At 38.2% G+C, this 13,842-nt stretch overlaps 1 protein-coding gene across 1 annotated transcript in view; it reads right to left on the bottom strand.

Annotated features, from left to right (window-relative positions):
- Positions 1-407: 407 nt before the first annotated feature.
- The window catches only part of CCDC81 (coiled-coil domain containing 81), a 70,754-nt gene continuing 57,319 nt past the window's right edge, over positions 408-13,842 (bottom strand). Inside the window, exons 11-15 of the mRNA XM_051987287.1 lie at positions 11,643-11,815; positions 10,254-10,332; positions 9,938-10,164; positions 2,910-3,035; positions 408-1,015 (exon numbers count right to left, since the gene is read on the bottom strand). Of these exons, the coding sequence (XP_051843247.1) occupies positions 874-1,015; positions 2,910-3,035; positions 9,938-10,164; positions 10,254-10,332; positions 11,643-11,815 (747 nt within the window). The 3' untranslated portion in view covers positions 408-873. The remainder of the gene's footprint in view (positions 1,016-2,909; positions 3,036-9,937; positions 10,165-10,253; positions 10,333-11,642; positions 11,816-13,842) is intronic.

Raw genomic sequence — 13,842 nt, 5'->3', positions numbered from 1 at the left:
ACAAGGGCTGACTGGGAAATGCCCCTTTAAGAACCAGAAGGGAGGTGGGGCTATCAGGATTCCTCTGGGCCTTTACCTTGGATCATCCTTCTCTAATCTACCTTTATCTCCTTCTATGTCTCCACTTCTCCCTCCTAATTAAATTTTAATTCCATTAATTGGTCCCCTGATCTCCACATTATCTGGACCTCCCCCAGAATTCAAATCTGTTTCCTCTTCGGGCTATCTTCTACCTTCTGCTCTTACCAGACAAAGCCTTAAGCTCTGAGCCTTCTACTCAGTTTCCATTAATTTTGGGGGGTCCCACCTATGGTCATGACACCAGCCCTAACACTTCCAGTTCCCTGAAGAAGGTAGAGTTAGCTAAGGGGTGGACAGTTGCCATTATCAAATGCCACGCACAGGTAGGCACTTTGAAAAATATTTATTATAATGCTTATTGTAGCACAAAAAAATAAAGTCACTTGCCCAAGGTCACATGGGGTAGGGATAACACAGTAGCATCCCAGTCCAGTGTCACATCTCACAGAATCCACCAAAGGGACACGAATGATCATTGATTGGTCCCATCCCCGGAGCCCTAAGCCAGCGGTAGTCTAGCCCTTATCACCATACCCCCACCTTAATCTCAAGCAGACAGAAGTATTGAAAATCAACTGGGGTGACCAGGAAGGGGGGAACCTACTTTTCCCATTTGATTTTTTTTATGTGAACTCTACTAGAGAACATAGAGGAAAAAGACTTCTAAAACTGAAGGCACAAAATAACCTCATAATATTGTTTTCATTGAGGTGTGATAAGCAGTCCACAGTCACATCACCACATCCAAAGAGTAAAACTTTTCCCCAGGAAACCCAGGCCCAATTGTTCTTTTTAAACCAGCAGTCTGGAACCATGTAAGTATCTGGTCATCGGCCACAAGTTAGTTTCCCCACAGTTGCTCAGACGCCTCTTACACTGACAACAACGTCGATACTTCTCACATTGATCCAGGATGAACAACTTATCAGAAGCCCTAAGAATGGAAAGGAAAAAAAACCATCACTTTCATCCAGTTTAGCAGGCGTCTATTATTATATACAAAGAACCGAGAAGCCTCATGGTGTAGTGAGTAATTAGATGGCCTCTGAGGCGGTAAGACTGAGGATTCCAGTCTCCCATGATGGGTCTCTGACCCTGGGCAACTCTCTAAAATGATACGTTACAAAGGGGTGCCAGTCTGCTTGGCAAAGGGACTTTCTTCACCATGAGTTCCCTCTGCCAGAGAAATAGGAGGGACACTGCAAATAGACACAGACATTTCATTTCTGGAAATTGTAGTGACTAACAGAGGCCGTACAAAGCCTGGGTGGAAAAGATGAAGAATGGAAGGTTGAGAGATTTTTTCATTTATTCAGCCAGGCATCTTTAGCACTTATTATGCGAAGCATAGCACTAAGCAGCTATCTATTTTGCATGTACATATATAAAACATACATTTGTATGTTTCTGTGCATATATGTGCGTATAGACACACACACGGCTCCAAGGTCAACTCTGTATCCCCTCTGAGACAGCTGGGATACAGTGGATCGAGTCCTGGACCCAGAGTCAGGAAGTTCAAATGCACCATCATTTACTTCCTAGCTGTGTGACACTAGGCAAATCCTTCAGTTTCCTCACCTATAAACAGGAGAATGTCAATAATAGTACCTGTCTTTCAGGTACTCAGATAAAATGAGTTAATATTTATAAAACACTTTGCAAGTTTTCCATACTGTATAATTACTAGCTATTATTATGATGATACAGCCTCTCTACACTTCACATCATCAAGACTGACTATTTCACTGAAGTCACAAGAGCTTATTGACACATATAGAATGTGATATATATGTGTGTATGTGTTATTGTATTTATACAGATATTTCTACATATAATCTATAGATGGTTTTTTGTGGGGGAGTGTATACAATGTGTGTAACAAACATGGATGTTCAGTGCTTGGCTCTATTTTGGATTAATCATTTATCAATAACCATAAAAAATACAAAGAAGTGTGGGGTAAGGGACAAGAAGAATCCAGACCAAGGAATCTAGGGAAATCTCAAGTCGGAGAGATCACTTTCAGCCAGGGGAAAACAAGGTAGGATTCGTGTTGGGGGTAGCATCTGGTTTGGTGCTTGAAGAAAGAGAAGGATTTCACTAATTCCAATAAGGAATAAGGAAGAGGGGACATTCAAGGTATGGGGGGGGGGGCATGTAATTCACACAAAGGATAGCATAGGAGAAGGCAGGGTATGACCCACCCCTCCCATTTGGAATGTAGGTTGCAGAAAGGAAAGAAATATGAAATAAGATTGGAAAAGTAGGTGAAAACTAGATTGTGAAGAGCACTGAATGCTGATATGTAGACTTGTAATTCATTGTTTAGGCAATAAGGAGCTATTAGAGATTTCTGAGCAGAGACAAGTATTAATCACAAGTATTTGTGATATAGAATGGCATATTTGCACATAGTAAGTATCATATATGAGTGTCATAATGTGGTAAGCCCTGTTATAATATATACTCCAAAAGGAGGGAAATACAGCTTATTTACCATTTTTCTTTCCTTAAATGTCTTGTTCTGCTACTAATAATGTGTGCCCAACAAGGCTGAGTGAATGAATGAATACATGTCTATGCTTTCTATTCTTGATCCCCTGACCAAGCCCTTGGATTACCTCTCTGCTAGTCAACAACATTTCCAGAAATGAGATTTCTTCTCCTCTCTCCCCTGCTGTCTGTAAGCACTGAGGAGAAGCCTCTAAAGGTGTCCCCATTCTCAGTCTGTAACTGCCTCACAGACCGAAAGGACTGAATAAAGCAAAGATGGAAATGGGGAGGTCAGCGAAATGGGACAAGGAGGTGCTTGGGCTGAGCCTGACCGTTTAAAGACCTTCTCCTCCATATCCCGGTGCCTCTTCAGCTCAGCACTCTTCTCCCAGTTCTCCTGCAGACCTTGGTTTATCTTCATTGTCCTCTCGAGTTCCGCCATTCTTTCGGCCAAGTGCCTAAAAAGGAGGATACCCATCAGCTTTAGACAGAGGCAGCCACAGACACCGGCAGGCAAAGACTGACCAGATTCTTCATCCTGCCTTCCCTTTAACGTGAGGTTGTGTGGCAAATGGAATGCTTTGTTTGAGTCCCATCATCTCTGAGAAGCAAATTAAAAGGCTCTGAATCTGAGCTTCCTTTTCCTTCCCTGTCAAATAAGTGAGGACCACTATGTGATCTCTGCTGTCCTATCCTGAGCAATACTTCCATACAACTGGTAACTCTTTGATGCTATTCATACTGGCAAATCACTTAACCTTTGTCTGCCTCAGTTTCCACATCTGTAAAACTGCAACAATAATATAGCTACTTCCCAGGGCTGTGAAACTAAGAAGAGATATGTGTGGTCTATATAAATGTTGAATATTAATGTTATAAAAATTGCTAAGAAGTTGGGGCAGCTAGATGGCACCTAGATTGAGCACCAGCCCTGTTGGCAAAGTCAGGAGGATCTGAGTTCAAATCCAACCTCACTCACTGTGTAACAACCCCAAATACCACACACACGCAACACAATAATTAATAGGGGTCCAAGAATAGACCTGTGACTTCAGAGTTCCTGGAGGGGAACTTCTACTGCTAACATAGGTTTGTCCCTTTTCTCAGCAACTTAATACCTTAGACTACCTACAGGCCTGAATTTTAAGTGATTTGCTGATGGTCATCTAGAGAGTTTGTTTCTGGGGACAGTCTTGAATCCAGGTCTTTCTGGCTCCAGGGCTGACTATCCTTTTTAGATATCACTGTGGGGCAGCTAGGTCTCACAGTAGATAAAATCCTGGACCTGGAATCAAGAAGACTTGACTTTAAATGTATCCTCAGACACTTACTAGCTGTGTGACCTTATGCAAGCCACTTAACTTGCCTCTCCCATTAGTCTCCTCATCTGTAAAAGGATGTCAATAATTGCCAAAAAAAAAATCACTTTGAAAGTCTTAATATGTGTGTGTATATATATAATTCCAGTATTGTCAAAGAAAGTACTGCAATGATTCTATTACTGAAAAGATGAACATTGGCTACAGGGCTATTATGAAACTTACCCCTTTATATTCCACATCATCAAAATTTACTCTTTCACATTGAGTTACAGGTTAAAACTGGAAAAGATCTTAAGAGTATAAGCTAACCTACTCAGTGGATAGACTGAGGAGAGTAATGGCCAGAAGGTGAACTTGCAGAGCCAGTACTAGCGCCCAGACCTTCTACTCTCAAGCTAATTAGAGATCTTTCCATTATCTTATGCTGTTTCCTAGAGTTTGGTTTTCAAAACCATTGCTTCCTATACTCTGATAAATACTGAATTTAATGGAAATTCACCCCTTAAGGGACTAGTAGTCACAAGCTTTCCCCTCTGTCATCATGGTCATTACAATGGTCCATATTTAATCTCACCCCGTTGAAGTCATGGGGGAAAATTTGGCACTGAAATAAACTTGGGGGGAGGGTGGAAAGCAAACAGGAATCAGCAAGTGAAACAGGCAACTTCTTTGTTAAGCAAAACAAACCTTCCATTGCCTGGGAGGCTATGTACCCAGTAATGTATGCAGTGGTGTCATTTTGGCACAGAAATGAATAGAGTATTATTTGTTTGACCTCCAGATACAATGATGATGTTTTTTCTCAGTCTCTAATAATTAGTGCTCACATTTCTCAAGCAAAGACCATCTAATCCAGCCACATTTTAGCTTACAGAGTGCTGACTCTCAAACCACCTATGAAGCAGTAAAGGCAAGATTATGATCCTCATTTTCTAAATAAGGAAACTTCAGTGAGCAAATTTGAAAGCAGATTTTTTGTCTCCATATTTAATGCTCTTTCCCTAATATCATGTTTCCTCCCACATATTCTGTGACTTGGGTTAGGGGGAAAGATAGTATTTCTATGCCAGTGGTCTTCAAATATACTATCAATATCAGGGATGCTTAACAGGGTATGAAGTCCACAGAACGCAGAATGTTCTTAGAGACCATGTAGTCTCATTTAAGAGATAATACCATTGAGATCCAGATGGGTAAAGTGAACTGATTGCCCAAAATCACATAGCAAGTTAGGTGAGCAGTTAGACTAAAACCCGCCTCCCCAAATCTCCTCTTCATCCAGTGCTCTCTCTAATACACCAAATCCCCTATTTAATTGTTTCATTTTCACTTTCTCAAGTCCTCATAAAAATATCAAGTGTTTTTTTTTATTTCCATGTCTTTTTAATTTGTTCTTATTTTTATCTGGGCGTTCCAAAGTGAACCCCCAACTACACACTGAGTTGATGATATTCTCCCCTTACTTTAGACTAGCAATAGCCACTAGAGGTCAGTATCCTCTAAATAAAAATGTTTTCAATAGTTTGCATTATCTGCATTTTGAGTATCCTTCCTCTTCCTAGAATCAGGATGCAAAAGCTAATGGGGGTCTTTATTAGATAGATTATCTCCAGGATGCAAGAGCTTGTGGGGTCTTTATTAGATTATCTCCAGGATGCAAGAGCCGGTCAGGTTTTTATTAGATTATTTTACCAACCCTTGGGCAGAGCAGGAAACAGAGGCCCAGAGAGACTAAGCCACTGGCTCATGGTCACATAGGATCATAGATCTAATGGAAAAACCCTGTGAGAGACACCACCTAATCTAGACACACACACACACACACCCATTTTACAGTTGAGAACAAGGAGAATGGCATCCTCAAGATCAGATACGTGGATAAGGGTTCAGAAGAAGATTTGAATCTTAGGTGCTCTGGACTCCACTGCCAATGCTCTTTTTGGATACCACATACCTCCAATACTTAGTACTGTGATCAAGACTATTTTGTAACATCAAAATGGGCCCCTTTGTACTGGACAGCTTGGCAAAATGGGAAATGATTTGTATTTGGAGTCAAAAGATATTAGAAATAATAATAACCAGAAATGGTCATTTCTCTCTGAATCTCAGTTCTTTCAGCTATGAAGAGAGAAATAATATTTCTGCCTGCCTAGCTGTTGTACAAAAAGTGATATGTGAACTCTTATTATGTGGTACCAAAGCCAGTGATGGCCTCAGTGAAGAAGGAAATGGGCAGGAAAGAAAAAGCTGAAGATTTATGGAAGGAGAATTAAATTGGTTTTTTTGAGACCCAGAGGGCAAAACTGCAAAGTAGTGAGAGGTGAAAAGGCAAATTGAGATTTAATAAAAGGGAAAATCTCTTAAAGAGATTACCTCAGGGATATTTATATAAGAAAATAATGCCTTTATGTTGGAGGAAAACTTCAACAAATGTGTTGATGTTCCTGGTAACACCTAACCTCCTAGTCCCTCAATCTCCTCTCAGCCCATGACCTATTTCTTCCACTCCAATTTAGCCACATAGAGACAGTCACACTCTAGATTTCTCCATCACCCACAGGGGTTCCATTTAACCATCAAAAACTCCCAAATCCCTTTATCAAGGCCTCCTATCATTTGTCTTCACACCTCTTAACTCCATTTTACATCTTAATAGTGGTGACTGACCTCTATTCCCTCAATCCCTCTAATACCTTCTCAGGTTCATTAACTCTACTCTTGCTTCTGTTTCCTTTCTTCTCCTCCTAATCTTATATAATCTTTTAATCCTATAGTTAAGCAGTTCAATTCAGTACTATACTGTGCCCTAACTCTTATCCCTTGTCCTCTTATCACCATTCATCTCTTCCCAATCCCAGGTTTGGATGACTGCTATTGTCCACCTCCTTTATTCTTTCTCATGTGCTCAGGAACAGAAGGAAAAAAAATTGAGCTGAAAGGATCAATTAACAAATTTATATTATCTAATTTCTGCTAGACTTTCACTGTATCAAATAAATCTTTTTTCTCCCTATAGAAGTTGTTCCAAACCTTTTCTCTCAAAACTCAATATTTTTCCCCTCCCTCCTCAGCTGCGGCAATAAGCAATATTTATTAACTTTACCATGTGTCATGCACTGTGCTAAAGTGCTAGACATACAAATGCAAGCAAAAAACAAAAAAAAATCCCTGACCTTAAAGTGACTATACTTTAAGACAACATCACATAACAGGGAACTGAAAAGGGAGGGGAAGGAAGGTACCAGTATAGCCTCATAACCATGCTGAGAAAAATAGAGGTGATTTATATATTTACTATTTTGTGTATTCTATATGTATATTTTATCTTTCCTAAGAAGACTTTAGTCCTTGATAGCAGGGACTATTTCATTTTTGCCACTGTTATTTCCAATACCTAGCATTGTAACTGATAAATGCAACAAATGTCTTAATCCCTGCTCAAAAAGAAATTTTATTAAGTTGATCATTCCTACTTATTACTAGCTATGTGACTTTAAGCAAATTATTACCCATCTCTGCTCACTTCTAATCTCATTATCCTGCAATTAATTCAAACCTTGATTGACAACACCTCCCTCAACCTCCTCCCTCCCTTCTAAATTGGAGGGCTAGAGGCTAAAGTACCAAATTCTTTCCAAAATCTTTACAGGCAAAAACTAGATTTTCTGGCTCACTCTACTCTGCATCTGCTGCTCTGCCTGCTTTCAACTCTATGGAACAAGATGTCCCCGGGTACCCTCTTGCTTCACAAAATTAATCTCAGGACTAAATTTATCAAAAGTGAAGGATTTCTGATTCATTTATGCTTTAAAAATCTAACAACACAGATTCAAGTTTTCCTCTTTCCTCCACATACACCCCCAACTTTCCTGCTTCCTTTCGTGTTTTGCCCCCCCCATTAGATTGTAAGCCCCTTGGAAGTAGAGACTCTCTTTCCTAAACTTTCCATATCCCCATTTGCCAACGTCAGTGTCCTACTGTTAGAATTGGCAGTGGAACTGAAATAGAAACACCTCCTTTCTCAAAGGAGGAAAATGACCCCTCAAAAAAGAGTCATACAGCTTACAAGCAATAAGCCTGGATTTGAACCAGGACAGGTTTCCTGACTACAAATTTAGTTTTAGTGTATCCCTTCCCAAAAATCCTCTGGTGTCATGAATTCCTTTTCTATTAAATTTTGGCAACTTAATCCTAGATTCATGCTGCTTTGCCCCAATCATCCTTCAAGCCAACTCTGCCCCATCCATAAAAAATCATTTCCCCATTACCATGAAAAATCACTTCTCCATTCTCCTAGTTAAACTTGTCTTTCCAGCTCAGGAAACTCTTTTACCCAATATTATGGTAGTTTCAAGGTCATGTAGCAATGAATTTCTGAAATCCAACTGTCACTATTATCCATGGTCACGGGCAGATGCCATAGCACAAAAGCCGAGAGACCCAGGATAGTTACTACTGAAATCTGAGAACCATATGAAAGACAAATGTTGAGGGATTGTGGATTAAAATATTATAATACAATAATCCCCTAAGAGGCTCTTCTGGCTTGTTGGGGGCAGCACAGCAGGAGGGAAATCCCCCAAGAGGATTAAGCAAATATCAGCACTTCAGAGAACTACTGCCAGGTTGCCCAAAGCTTTTTATTCTTTATTCTTTTTATTCTCTAGAGGGGAGGGGGGAAAAAACCCAGAATCTTTAGCACTCAGTAAACATTCTTTGTGTTTGTTAAATGTTTAGACAATTTCAGTTATCTCAAGAGTAGAAAGAGACTTTAGAGGCTTTCTTTTTTGCATTTTTAAAAAACTTTTTTAGCTTAGAGATTTTCTAATGCAACTTACACTTGAGGACTGAAAGCCCCGTCTACAATATCCCCAACAAATAGCCTCCAAGTCTCTGCTTGACAACTTCCAATGATGGAGAGCTTACTGCTTCCCAAGAAAGCACATTCTACTTTTGGATAGCAATTCACAGTTAGATTACAATCATTCCTCTTGAGAGTACTACAGGCCCTGAGAGGTTTTCTGTGGCAGTATATTAGATAGGACATTATGGGAAAGCAAAAACATCTTTGAACCTCCTGAGGCTAGCATAAGAGCGTTACCTCTGCTCTCCCCCAGTGATAATTATCAGAGGAAAAATGAAGGGAAAGGAAGGCAGGAGGAGTAGGGATCATAACTGACTCTAATAAAGTGTGTCATTTCTTACATCCTTATAAAATAGGTGATTCACAGAATGTTTTAACAATTTTGGTAGATTGAAGTTAAAATAAAGCCCTGTGACCTCTACTTCTGCCTTTAGACGTGATATCTGCTCTTGGTCAATGGGAGCAAGGAAAGAGCACAAGAAATTCGATGGTGATGATTTAGAGATGTTTTTCCATCCTCACAGGGTCGTGTCATGAACACCAGAACAAGTATTCACTGATACTTCTGAAAGGAGGGTGGAGAGATAGATCATAGCTACAGAATGGTCACAACTACAGTACAAAACCATATCTGACCCTGAGGCAGAGTCCAGAGAGCCTACATCCTCATCAGCTGTCTGGCCAAATGGGTCTTGACCCACTTATTTTTGCTTAAAGTTTTGAGCACCAGCCCTCAAGTTAGAAGAACCCTCTTCCTGAGTTCAAATCTGACCTCAGACATTTAACACTTCCTAGCTGTGTCACCCTGGGCAAGTCATGAGCCCTGATTGCCTCAGCAAAAAAAAAAAAAAAGAAAAAAAGTTTGCAAGATTTTTTTGAGTGTGCATGTATCTGGATGTACACAGTTATGTCTGCATATCCATATGTATGTGAGGATTACATGAAGGGATGAATAAATGCATATCTGTATTTATGCTTTTTTATATTTATTTATTATCTATTATAATATGTATTATATATATATTTTTATTATACCCCTATTATATGCATAAAAAGGAGCTTTAATGTACATGTGTGTATTGTATGTATGAGCCCATAGTGTTCCAAGTCTTTTTTACATGTATTATGTATGCATGCACCATATGAATGAATTTTTCAGCTCGTTTCTTACTCTCTCTGGGTCTTCTGCAACATTTCTATATCCCGCCTCTGATCCACCAACTGGCGCAGGATGGCTGCCCTTTTGTGGTCCGCAACTGCCTGCAGCTGGTGCTTCATGTACTTTTGTTCCCGTTGCTTCCTTTCCGCCAGACGGTCATTACTCATGTCCATCTTCCCAAAGATGGGCTCAGATGAATCCGGCTCAAAGACAGGCAGTGGAGGAGGTCTGTTCTTTATCTAAATCCATGGTGAGAGAGGGACAGTGTTCCCAAGGATCCAGTACACAGACTGGGCAAGACAAGCTTGTAATACACTAAAAGTCCTACCTGTACATCCAAGGCCCTCTTGTAATATTGTGCTTCTTCCATCCTATCTTTTAAGTACTTTGATCTTTGGGCAGCAAGACTAAGGACAAGGAGAGTTAGAAAAAGAACAGAATGTTTATCTAGAAATCTAGTTCATCATCATTGATCAGTCAAAACCATAAGCACCCAGGTGTGCAAGCTGTGTGCTGAAAATATAAAGAAATTACATTTCTTTATAAAGAAAAATTAATTCAGCACCTCTAGGAATGATACCCAATTATGATAATTCCTTGTCTTTTTGATAACTGGAAAGAGGGAGGGAAAGAGTGAGAGAACTTAGAATTAAAATAAAAATTAATTTTTTAAAAGAAATGTAAAAAAAAAAAAAAAGGGAATTGAGACCCAGTGCTGGGTACTGCACAAAAACAGGGGGAAAAAAGAATTGGATTCTATCCACTGAGAGCTAATATTTTTAAACAAACAAAAAGGCTACAAAAAGGTAAAATACAACTAAAAAATTATAATACTGTGAATATTTATAGTCAAATTATGTCCACTGTATATAAAACTGACAAAAATCTGTATTCAAAAACAGATAAATTAACGTGGGAATATTCACTAAACAAAAGCAATTGCCAAGATTCCTAGAAGGAGAGAATTCCACTTATAAAAGATGATTCCATGTACATATAGCCTTTATGTAGTGACATACACTTAAAGCATTACATTAGCATATATTGTATACATTTTTCCTAGAATATTTGTTGTAATTCAGTAGATACTGCCCCCCCCATAATCAGTTAATCTTGATTGTATCCTACTATAGGAAGGATATTTCTTAAGCAAAGTACAGACATGCTTTTTTGATGATGTAACAGAGATGTCAAATTCACTCAGTAAAATTTCTGCATAGGAATCAGATTAAAATGTAATTAGGAAGTGATTAGTAAGATAAAAATAAAATAACATGGATAATGTTTAAATTGTGATTTTCTAAATCAGTATGTGATCAGAAGGGATCTATTTGACTTTCCATTTGAGTTTGACAGCATAACAGAGTAATGAATAGCACAATATCTACTCTGTTTTATATCTCATCTAGCCATTTGTACCTAAATGGGGAAAATGTCAATTCACTACATGACTATGTATGACTTTGCCTGCCTCTAGGGATCCTGAAGCACTTAAAAATGTGGGTATAGATGTAGAAAGACCAAATAATGATTATGTTAATGAAAACAATTAATAATAATAAAAATAAGATTTTGGTTTGTGAAATGGCTTCTGTTGGGGCCAGTTATTACAGCTGAGTGGTAATGAGAACATTAGCCTAGGGTCAAAATCCCACCAGAAACCATTAACAATGAAACTCACTTTTCCAATGTTCAGAGAAGGGCAAACTGGACTTACTCTTCTGTGAGCTGCACTTGTTCTAGGCGGTCCATTAAATCAGCATTCTGTTTCTGCTTCAATTCCTTTTCTCGTCTGCTCTCCATTTGTTTCAGAAGACCTTGGGAATACTCCTCTTGTTTAGCATAATTAAGCTCAGGACTAAGTGGTCGTTTGTCAAAAATATAGGATTTCTGTAATGAAGGAAAAGCTGTTTATTTATGCTAAAAGCATAAATCATTAAAGATGAAAATTCAAAAACCTTCACTCAATCAGTTGAGCACTCATTGGTTGTTCAGCTCATTACTGGTTGCTATAGAGCAATAAAAGAAGTGATTTCCCACCTCCAGATGCTCATATTCCTGTTGAAGAGGGGAACAAGACTTGCAAACATAACAATTAGAAAACAATTAAATACTAAGTTATAAGTCCAGTAGAAAATAGTTCAGAAAAAAAAAAAAAGATATCAAAAAGGAATGAAACATGGAAACCCAAGATTGAGAGCTATAAAAGATATAAGGAAGAGGAATCAAATTATTATCAATAGAATGAACTTCAGAAGTGGAAAAGAATTCTCAGTGGCAAGTTGGTCCAAACCAAACCTGAAAAAGGATCCCTTCTATACCATACTATCCCAATCAGTATCTAGTCTTTGAATAAGACAAGGATTATATACTTTAACCATACCCTCATCTGGAGTAGTAAAAGGAGAAAAGAATAAATACATACTGAGAGAGAATTAGATGCAGAAATAAGTATTAATTGGGAAAAAAGAGACAAAAGGAAAATGAGAAATGGGGAGAATTAGGAGAGCAGATTAAAGGAGAAAATAATCTTAAGAAAAAATTAAAAACCATATAAGAACTAAAATAGATAAACCACTAGCTAATTTTAAAAAGAAAACCAAATTATCAATATAAAAATTGAAAAGAATTTACAGTAAATAAATAAAATAAATTATTATGAGCTATTTCTCCCTAATTATATGCCAAAAAATTGACACACTGAATGAAATTAATATTTACAAAAAGGCAAAATGTTCAGGTTAATTTTAGAGGAAATAAAAGACTTACCTAATCCAATGTTAGAAAAAAAAAAGAAATTAAGCTATAAGTGAACTTTTAATTAACAGATCTAAAAATCTAGCTATTAGGGTAAGAATTCACTATTCAGCAAAAGCTATTGAGAAAAATGGAAAGCAAGCTGGCAGGAACTAGATACAGAAGAACATTTCACACTATATACTAAGATAAGCTCCTAATGGATATATGATTTAGACATAAGAAGTGATGTCATATGCAAATTAGAGGAACAAGGAGGAAGTTAGATGATAAATCTTTGACTAGGGGAAGAATTCTTTACCAAAGAAAGAAAGGAACACAAAAATTATATTGGACAATTCTGATCATATGAAATAAGCTTTTGCACAAATAAAAGGGGGACAGACCAAGACTAGATGGATTTATGAATGGAATTCTATCAAATATTAAGAGAATTATCAAATACTTAAGCTCTTTTTTAAAAGGTAAAAGGAGTCCCACAAAATTGCATCAATAATACAAATATGGTCTTCATTTTAATCCTGAAAGATTCAAAACAGAAAAAAGAACGCTATAGACCAAGATCCTAAATAGATATTAATGCCAAAAAAAGCTTTTAAAATATTAGTATAGCAACATATATCAAATATTATACACTATGCTCAAGGCTAGATTAATACTAGGAATATAGGATTAATTCAGTATTAGAAAAACTATAAATATTACACACTGTAAGGGTCAGAGGAGAAAGGTCACGTTCAGTACAAACAAATGCTTGAGACCCCAGAAGTGATTTGCTGTGAGCATACAGGGACCGCATCATGAGCAGGAACTCTGGCTATATTGAGATTGCTTCCTAACGGGATGCGTCTCCTCCTCTGATTGGCCGTGCATGTGACCTCATAGACCCTATTTAAGCTCTAAGGAGGAGGAAGTCACTCTCTTTAACCTGGTGTTCACAAGGGAGTCAGCGGGAGATCAGGGGCAGGATGTGAACATGTGAATAAAAGACTCTGAGCTTGCACGTGGCTGTTCTTGAGCACGCTACTGGTATTTAAACTAGTGTTCTTCCAAAACCGTGGCTCTGAAGACCTGGTAAAATTGGTTTAATTCTGTGAGGGCCTGGGAATGAGCAGAGACTGGCCATGTCAATGCAGAGCAGTACTAGGGTGTTCCCAAAT

Source organism: Antechinus flavipes, chromosome 3, assembly GCF_016432865.1.
Source record: "Antechinus flavipes isolate AdamAnt ecotype Samford, QLD, Australia chromosome 3, AdamAnt_v2, whole genome shotgun sequence".
NCBI classification, from domain to species: Eukaryota; Metazoa; Chordata; class Mammalia; order Dasyuromorphia; family Dasyuridae; genus Antechinus; species Antechinus flavipes.
This window is presented reverse-complemented; position numbering and strand designations above follow the sequence as displayed.